The following is a 9,905-nucleotide window of genomic DNA, read 5'->3' on the forward strand; positions in this document are numbered from 1 at the left end:
AATCTGCTACTAAAACCAAAGAGGAGAGTTTGGAGCCATGAAAACAAATGTGAGGAATGTATGATCTGTCTTTTTCTTCAAATGAACAGGCCGAAACAGAAAGCACTTTGTGTCCTGTTGAACGGGAAGATCTCCAATTTTTCCCTCCTTTCACTTTTATTGAAAAGAAGTCTTTTATTTAGCGGAGGCTCTGCAGAGAAACACTGTGCTGAACAAACACAATAGGCTGGTTGTTGTTGTTCACATAGTTCAGTCAGAGAGAATTTACTACAGGGCTCGACACTGAAATGTCAGCGCTGGAATCAGAAAGCACATCTAGTTTATTTTTTTTACTTCAATCAGATTTCTTTAACTTGATTTTATGAGTTGGAAAAATGCAGAAAATTAGCTTCTGATTTGAGGAAAGTGATGTTTTAGACAATGGCACTTAGAAATGTATTTTGGTAATTATTATTAAACACCAAAGCCATGAATGTATGAAATACAGTATGTGTTATATTTTGTATTGTGACGATACATGACATAAAACAGATTTTCAGATCATACTGTGACTGAGCTTCTCAATTCATTGCTTTCAAATAAAGTTTTGATGTCCTTTTGACAACGTTTCCAAAAAGACAAAAACATTTGCTTTTATTATTTGCTTTATGTAAAATTGTGAACATTAGTTCTTGATCTTGAAAACTGTTTTTTTATTAGCCTTGGACCAGCTCCTAGTTTATGCTGCTATAGGCTTAGACTGCCTGGGGTCTTCCCATGATGCACTGACCTCCTCGCTCCTCCTCCCTCTCTCTATCCAATTACATTCATGTACTATTTTAAAAAGAGACAATTCCTTATAGGCAATAATGGCTTTTCTTTTTTTTAAATCATATAAAATAGAGTGTGCATGCGTATTGGGTGGTTTAATCAAAAGTCTATGGCCCGGGAAAAGCACTGCTTATTGGGGGAGCGGGAGCCAATCAGGGTGGAGAAAATGCGAAAAAGAGACAATTCCTTATAGGCAATAATGGCTTTTCTTTTTAAAAAATCATAAAATAGAGTGTGCATACAATGGGTGTAAAAAAAGGTGTGTGTGGTTGGTACTACATAGGAGAACTATTCTGCATTGCTTTGGAGTCACTAGGTCACATGGCTTAGGAGGTATTGAAAAAAAGACACCGTTCCTTATTTTGAATATCTGTTGAATATCCGAATTAACATTACACCAAATATTTATTAGGAGCTGAAATTTGCGCGCTTAAACCTGCCGTTATTTGCCGTTAACGTCCATTATCTCTGTAGCAAACTCTTCACTTCAGCTACAAAAACAAACAAATGATAACAGCACTTAAAAGTAACGTTGTTTGGTCCGTGTGGTTCAATAATATTAACTATATATCAAAAAAAGTCATTCTTAATTGACAAAATTTGACATATTAACACTTACCTTTACTGAGTCAGTGGGAGACTTCAGAGTGACGTAGCTCCAGGTTCAACGGCAGCTTCCTGTGTTACGGTAATTTCACAATAAAATTCTGAATACGGTATGATATTGTAAAACTTCACAGTAAAAGCATGAAAAGTGATAATACATCTAGTGAAATCTCAGAAATAATTTACAGTGTGGTCACCATCATCTATTAATCAAACTTTTATGGTCTTCTTGAATTAACTTTTAAACTTTTCATACTTTTTCTGGGTAGATGCTGATAGAATAGAATAGAATAGAAGTTTATTGTCCATTGTGGTGGAAAATTGTCTTTAGCTCACCAATAACATACATACAGTAGACATAAATGAAAAAAGTCCATAAAATCATTCTTAAAATACATAAATATGTAAAGCATAAAATACACAACCAACCACAACCAAAAATACAGCGACAGAGATCCTATCCATTCAACACAGTTACACTCCACATCAAAAAATATATTTACATTTTGATAAAAATAATATTAAACTAGGACTAAATAATTTCTTTGTATAATCTTCATAATCACACACATATTAAAGAATAGTTTTAAAAAAAGTAAGTCTATATTAAATTCAGGTGTCCATATGAACAGTAAAGAGGTTTTCCTCTCTGAAATCATTCCTCCTGTTCATACTGACTATTAAAAGATCTCCTTCAAATGTGCTTTCAATGTAAAGTGATGGAGACTAAATCCACAGTGTGTCCACACAGTCATTTAAAAGTAGATGATCAGCTTCTATTGAGCTTCATCAGTCTGAGTTATTATATCAAGTGATATCTGACACATTTACTGAGTGGAGGAGGAGTACTATATGTAGTAGTAGTAGTATTAGTAGTAGTACTTTATGTAGTATTAGTAGTATTTACAGTCTTTTTAGCATCATATCTCCTCTCAGTGTTTCCTGTTGAGCTGAGGTGGAAGTATAGTAACAAAAAGACTTTGCTAGTAAAAACACTGTAACGTTGAAACATAGAAGATGAAGATTTGACTCATTTGGACGCTGAAGCTTCATATTAGTTTCAGATGACAGCTGGAGATGAAAATAAGTATCTTGAGACTGTAAAACAGTCAGCTGTTAAACAGGTTCATCATCACACTCATCTTAAGTTGAGCAGTATGGAAAGGTTTGGATCCACCTCACGGAGGGCAATGATAAAGCGTGAGCTGGCTTCAGTTCCCTTTCTTCGCACCATGTCGATCACTTCTCGAGCTTTGTTTGCTGCTGTTTTTGTGCTGGCTAACTGCATTTCATCATCATTTATAACACCAAACTCAAGAAGTTTATCCAGAAGCTTGTCTAGATTAGGTTCAGACACTCTGGTAACAAACTGTGTCCGTATGGAGCGCAGCCTCTCCTCTGCTGGAATGACGTCCTCAGCTGGGTGATTCCCCTGCTGAGAGATTCCTCTGCTGGGTTGGTGCCCCCTGCTGGGAGATTCCTCTGCTGTGCTGCTTTCCCCCACTGTGGCGACGTCCCTTGCTTGGAGATTCCTCTGTAGATTTTCACTTCTTGAACCTGAAAGATAACAAGAAAAGACTTATTTAATAACTCAGTCACTTTTAAACAGAGACCTTTTACAAATGATGAACATTTTAACAAAATCATCATGTGGCAGGAGACAGGGAGGTATTTTTCAATCCAGATAAATAAAATCTAAAATCTTTTTTTCTTTCCTAAATACAAAACCCTCAGACTTCTGTAACATTGTCTGAAGGCTGCATAACAAATCCAGAAGTGGAATCTTTGATTTGTTATTAGAGTAATAATGTCTATGATGACTTTACAATTGGGGTCTCAACTCGGACATGAGGTGAAAGCTTTACCTGTCAGTTTCACCACCCGATTCCACACTTGTGTCCCCTCTTGGTCTTGGACCATAAAAGTCTTTCTCTCTGGGTTTGTTGTGAGGAAAACCTCAAACGTTGGGAAGAAGTTTGGTCCAAGCTTTGTGCGAAACTGTACACGCTGAAAACCAGAAGCAAAGCATCACTTTCATACCTGTTCTAAATGTTTTTATCTTGATCATGAATCTATTTTCCAAAACATATAATAATTAAGTTCGTTACCATTAAAAGTGTATCAGACTCACCTCAGGCTGGATTATGGAGGCTTCAGGTTCACAGTGAACACTGTAGCTTTGACCAATGCTGAGATCACAGTCAGAAGAGATCTCAATGTTCTCAGCTGCTCCTCGTTGGGCAGCAACCTTCAGTAACACAGCATGATTATTGAGGCGATTATTCACAGAGAGATAGACAATGAACTCTCTGAGTTATTCATATTCTGTTATTGTACATGCTGGACATCTATAGATGAATCTAGACATGTTGTAGGTGGAAATAAACAAGTCTCCCTCACTGCAGTGGCATCTTATTAAACTGTAATGTTTGTTTCTCCTTTTATCTCTCCATGAGATCCTGTAGAAGCAGTTCTATGTTGAAAATATAGACACAATTATATGTTGTTAATTAAAATGTTATTCTGATAAAATATCACATAAAAAACATGAATATGAAAAATATCTTGAAAAAGAAATCTAAAAAAAAGTTTATAACAAGTAAAATATCATGGTGGCATTAACACGCTGCCATATTGAATACCTAGATAATACAGCTTGTTGTGGAAACAGCTGTGGTATAAAACAAGTTGAGGCTGATGGTAAGCACATACTGTATGACAGATACTTTTACCTCGCTCAGAGGAATGTTGCCCTGCAGCAGAAATACATCAAGTATTTGATCATCATCATCATCCGGAGGTCGGAGGAACAGCAGAACCTGGCCCCTAACTGTCATATTCAGGAACTTCATGACAACGTCCCAGACGAGGCCCAGGAGAGAGAAGTGAGGGACGTTCACAACCACATGAGTGTCTGTAATCTCCAGCGGCTCCAGGATGCTCATTCCATCATCAGTGATGTGGACGACAGACAGCAAACCATCAGGGAGAGGAACTGTGAAAATAGATTTATGTTACTAACAACAACCTCAATATATGTTAGTACTCATTTTACTTGATGTGTAGGACTCTCCGTCTGGTCAGTGAAGAATTAAACAGTTTGGACAGGCTGGACAAATCATCCAACACTACTGTCAGTGTTGGTGGATGGGAAGCCGGTGAGTCTATGAGTCTTCTAGAGGAGATATATTAAATAAATGTCTTTTTGGGACATGAAATCAAGAAAGATTCAATTTGAATGGACAGTCTGGCCTTAATTGAATGGGGCAAAATTACATTTAGGTTGTTCTGTTTCCATTTTACCAACATAACTCTAAACCTTGTTTTAAAATGTCATTCCCAAAAATGTAATAAACACATTTGTATCTCCAGATGATGAACCCTTTTCAGTTTCCTTGACGGCCAGTCTCAGGATAAACTTTACATGTTTAGCTCTAACGTTGGTAAGATCAAAGAACTGATAAATCATCAGTGGTTGTAGTGAACTCTGCAGCCTGTAGGAGGCACTAACAGGAGTCTTATTATTGTTTTAATAAAACTCACAAAGCACAATGATCAGCTTACCATCCCTGGTTTCACAGTGTGGCAGGCGGAGCTGACTGACAGCACCGTCAGGACTGTGGATGTTGAACAGCGGCCCTGCAGCCATCTTGCCAGCTGGTTGTAGAAGGCTTTCATCCCATTGGACAGTCCTGTACTGCAGCTCCGCCTCCTGAACCGTACCAAACACCAGTCCAGTCAAAGTACACCTGAACACACCTGGACAAGGACAGCTGAACCTGGAGGACACAGAGGAGCTGATTACACAACACAAACAGAAGCTCATTGAGCCTTTTCTTGGTTTGAATGAATAAAAACTCAAGTTGCTGTGACTGCTGCAGTGTTTAAAAAGACCAAACTGAACAGCTGGATAAGATGTGAGTGAAGCAGCAGCTGCAGGAGTATGAAGGGAAAGTCAAGTGTCATCACTGAAAGGAGCCAATGAGGTTGAGGGTTGAAATATTCTGCATCTCATGTTTGAGTTACCTGTATGAAATGTTTGCAGACTCAGTCAGCACTTTGGGTGTGAAGTCCTAAAATGCAGAGAAAGAGACAACATTAGTTACACAAACTGACCAGCTGACCCTCACAGTGGTACAGCTGACAGGATCCTCACTGCTTCAGTCTCTACTCCACCTGCACTCTTTACTGTTTATTCATCATTTGATTATCACTAGTCCAACTGAATAAATGATCAGTTGCTCTTTAACTTTACATTCTGCAGCTGCTTGTTTCACAGATGAGTGAGAGGAGAGGAAACGAGAGCTTGAAGATATTACAGATGACAGGAAATCATGTTTGGAGTCTGACAAAAATATGAGTCTGATCAATAACAAATGAAGAAACACGTAAAGTGAAAAATGGACTTTTGTATTGATTGTACCTGCCAGTGACTCGTCCCAGTCAGATTCTCTCTGCACTCAAGCTGCTGCTGCTGCTTCAGCCTCTCTGGATCATCAGGATCCAGCTGATCGTCTCTGCTGTCCTCAGACACATGGAGGTTTGTGTTGGATGTGGACGGATTTGCTGGGAGATTAGAGGATGTGGAGAAGACACACAGCAGATGTTAAACTCACTTCTAGACATGAAGCTTGTGACCCAGTGGGCAAAGACACAAAGAGAAAGCTGCAACACAAAGTTCCAGTTTAAGACTGGACAGAGACTTTCTCCACATGTCTTCTGTTGTTCTCTACTGGAAAAAAACCTTCAATAAAGTCAAAATGAAAAAACTAACAAACTAAAGACCACAAGCACAGTCATGTTTACAAGACCCAAAACCAAAGTTAAATTGGATTTACAAAGTGTCCATAAAGAATATTTTTATTCCATAGTTTCATTACAGTGGAACAAACTGTCTAAACAACATTTAAATGATCACTCCACGTCTTTGGACATTTAAACACAAGGAGAAAAATCCAAACTCAACACAGAAATCACTGAAATTCAACTGAATTCAACTTCTTGCAGTGAGGCAACACAACATCTTTCACAACAATAACAATAAATCAGAAAAAAGCAAGAAAATGCCAGAAAAATCTAAAAGTGTCTGTCATAGTCCCCTAGAGAGCAAGGTGATATCTTCTACTGTTGTTTTGTCTGATCAACACACCAAAACCCAAAATATTGACTTCATGGATATAAAACAGAGGAAAACAGGAAATGGCTCCGTCCAAAGGTAACAAAATCCTCCTACCAGCCTCTCTGCCAGAAAATGAGTAAGAGTCAAACCTCACTTTAAAGATTTTGTGATCACAGTGGTTCTTAATTCACAGTGCAAATGAATGTTTGAAATTTCCAAGACCAGCTTGAGACTGATATTAGGGCTCTGACAAAGATGGAGCTGACACTTTTTAAGGCTGCATTCAGACATTAGCCCTGTATGAAAAAATGCAGTTCTCTCATCTCTCTTTCATCTGAATGGAGGCAGTCCAGCCACACAGCGACTTACACAAACACAACGCAGACTCAACTTCTGCTGCAACAACATGTGACATCATCCAACAAGAAACTGTGTTGATGAATCACAAACATGCAAAGACACATTCCTGCTGGATTGCTTTGTAATGTGAACGCTGCATTTCTATTACAAACAACTCTGCAGTGTTTAGTGTCTGATTAAGCATCAAACACATGATTAGTGTTACCAGCTAGTACTTCCTGTCTCACCTGAACCTTAACAACACATCGTACCAACGAAGCCTGCTGTGTTGTTTTCACTCTGAATCCTGATAAGTGAACAAACGCACCATGGTGCATTCAGAGTGGAATAAAAACTGGTGGACAGAGCAAAGTCAGAAACAGACTTAACTCCACAGACACAATCTCAACTAGTTGTCTTTAGATTTGTATTTTGTCAAATCACAATCACGCTCTGAACTGGTCACAGTCTCAACACTCACGTTCATTATGTGTGGGAGGTGTAGTGCTGTCCCGTCTGTCCTCCACCCTGCAGGAATAAATACAAACACACCAGTTATCTGGACTGTCTTATGAAAAGGGTTCAAATAATCAGACTCTTCATTAAAGATAACTCTGGTGATTCCACACAACCACCAAGCTGTTCATCATCTTCTGGACTTTCCAATCTAGCTTTGAGTTAATTAAGTGTGGAGTAATCAGGATTTCTGGTTTGTCCCACAGAACAAATGTAGCTCAGTAATATTCATATTTACACCCAAAGTTTTTGCCAAATTTACATCAAAGAGAAAATCAAGGTTTCTCACATAGAGATAAATGACTGAAGTGCATTTCTGCTCTCAGTAGAAACAGTCTCTTACTTTAAGTCTGAGGATCCAGCTTTATGAGTGAAGTCTGGAGGAGGATGTTTGGACACACAGGTAGATACTGGAGGCTCTGATTTGTGCTCTTCCTCCACACAAGCTCTCTTCTTCTGGTTTCCACTCAACATGACAGGAAAACCTTTAGAATCAATGAACCTAGACACAGACAGTAGATACACTAATATATTTCAGACACTTACATCAGGGAAATGACCATTCATATGAAATGATTATACAGTTAGAGTTGGAAGAAAAAGCTCTGCTGTTTGAGGAGACTCAGCAGGAAAATGAAGAAAACCTTTTAATAAACATTTTTACATTTATTTAACAAACATGAACATTAAATCTTAGATCAATCAGCTCTGATCAAAGAGGAGGTTGGGTAGTGGAGAGTAATCAATGATACGTGTGAGGTCATACACCTGAACAGCTGTATGAATATGAAAGGATGTGACTGGTCAGCTGGTGGCCAAGAAGCTGATGAATGAGCCAGTGATGGTGAAGCATGAATGAAACTGTCACAGTCTGCTCTGCTCCTCCCCTGCTCTGCTGCTCAGCCACACCCCTCATCAGTCTAACAGCCTTCACCTGCTGCTCTCACCTGCTCACCATCTCCAATCAAGCCAGTATATGAGCAGCCTCACTCCACTCACTCTTTGCCAGATTGTCTTTGCTTCCATGCCTGACTCTCCAGTACTTACTCCCGGATTGCTTACCTGTTATCGACCCGACTTGCCACCGACCACCGCCTCTCATCTCAATCCCGGTAAACCCACCAGCCTTCTGTCCCTGACCTCGAGTATTGCCGGTCTGTTTTCTGCTCCTCGTCTGCCTGTGGCTGGTTGGCACTGGGCCGGTTTTTGCTCATCAAGAAACCCACCTGATCAGCTTCACTTCTCCAGCGGGACTTCCATTAGCAGTGAGTTTCCCCCCTTACCTGCCATGCTCACCTGGACCTGGTTCTCTGCTGCCATCCTCTGACCTGCTGTGCTTATTCTGCTGAATAAAGACTGTTTCATACAAGTTCCTGGTTCTATTGGGTTCACTCCATACCCGTTACAGAAACAGCTGATGCCAATCACTTAATGACAATATGACTTCAGTGCTCCATTCTCCTCTCACACCTTCACTGTACCTGGAAATACTGGATCTTTGATTGGATGCTGACTGGATCATCCTAAATATCACACTTTTTCAACAAAAACACCAAAGTACTCTGTTTTACCAACAACATGGTGTCCGATATCTCAGAGAAAATTCTGGAAATCACTGCTGAGCATCTGACAGTGAAATCTCTCATCATACACACAGGAGCACTTGATGTTATCAAGCAACAATCAGAGATATTGAAACGGGATTTCAATGATCTGTTGAACAAAGTTCGATGTCTGAATACTGAGGTGTTTATCAGTGGACCTCTACCGACAGTTCGGCGAGGAGACGAGAGATTCAGCAGGCTGATGCTCAACAGATGGCTCAAAGATACGTGTGCCGCTCAATCAGTGAATTTTATTGACAATTTCAACGTTTTTTGGGAACGCAGACACCTCTTTAAGGCAGATGGATTTTGCCTTAACATTTTTTATTTTGTGCGTCAGTCACCAGCAGCCCCTGCCAAGGACAAGAGGCGAGACAATCCAAAACAATAGATAGGACAGCGTTCTGGAGAAGAACTGCTACCGCCTGAGATAAAGACTGACCATGAAAGTCAGCACTCCCAGAGAGAGGCTTTAATGTCATCATCCTTACCCCAACACAAGGAGCCTCCCCCAGCCCCAACAGCCCGACAGGAGGAGCCTCCCCCAGCCCCAACAGCCCGACAGGAGGAGCCTCCCCCAGCCCCAACAGCCCGACAGGAGGAGCCTCCCCCAGCCCCAACAGCCCGACAGGTGGAGCCTCCCCCAGCCCCACCAGGAGACTCCCAACTTTCACCCACCAGGACCCCATCCAGCCTTTCATTCTCTCCACTCAGTCAGGACTCCCCACTTCTGGATTTCACCGACAGGATGAATGACCTTGTCAATGTTGGAATCCAACTCACACCACGCCCAAATCTCATTTTTTTTCTCCCCTCAACTTCCCTCATTGTCGAGCCCCTCCCATTCCACCACGCTGGAAAGAACCATCATCCAAGAGTCACAGAGCCCCCCCACCTCCTTTGACTCAGAT

General features: G+C 40.5%; 1 protein-coding gene across 1 annotated transcript; it reads right to left on the reverse strand.

Moving 5' to 3' along the window:
- Nucleotides 1-2,554: 2,554 nt before the first annotated feature.
- Nucleotides 2,555-9,683, reverse strand: LOC128366928 (uncharacterized). The gene is made up of 11 exons (XM_053327689.1): nt 9,486-9,683; nt 8,674-8,732; nt 7,734-7,892; nt 7,356-7,402; nt 5,840-5,982; nt 5,443-5,489; nt 4,981-5,195; nt 4,149-4,411; nt 3,548-3,664; nt 3,282-3,423; nt 2,555-2,973 (listed from the first exon to the last, which is right to left on the reverse strand). Exons 1-11 carry the CDS (start codon nt 9,681-9,683, stop codon nt 2,555-2,557), a joined length of 1,809 nt encoding a protein of 602 aa, XP_053183664.1.
- Between the last annotated feature and the right edge of the window lie 222 nt (nt 9,684-9,905).

Source organism: Scomber japonicus, chromosome 10 (genome assembly GCF_027409825.1).
Source record: "Scomber japonicus isolate fScoJap1 chromosome 10, fScoJap1.pri, whole genome shotgun sequence".
Taxonomy (NCBI): domain Eukaryota; kingdom Metazoa; phylum Chordata; class Actinopteri; order Scombriformes; family Scombridae; genus Scomber; species Scomber japonicus.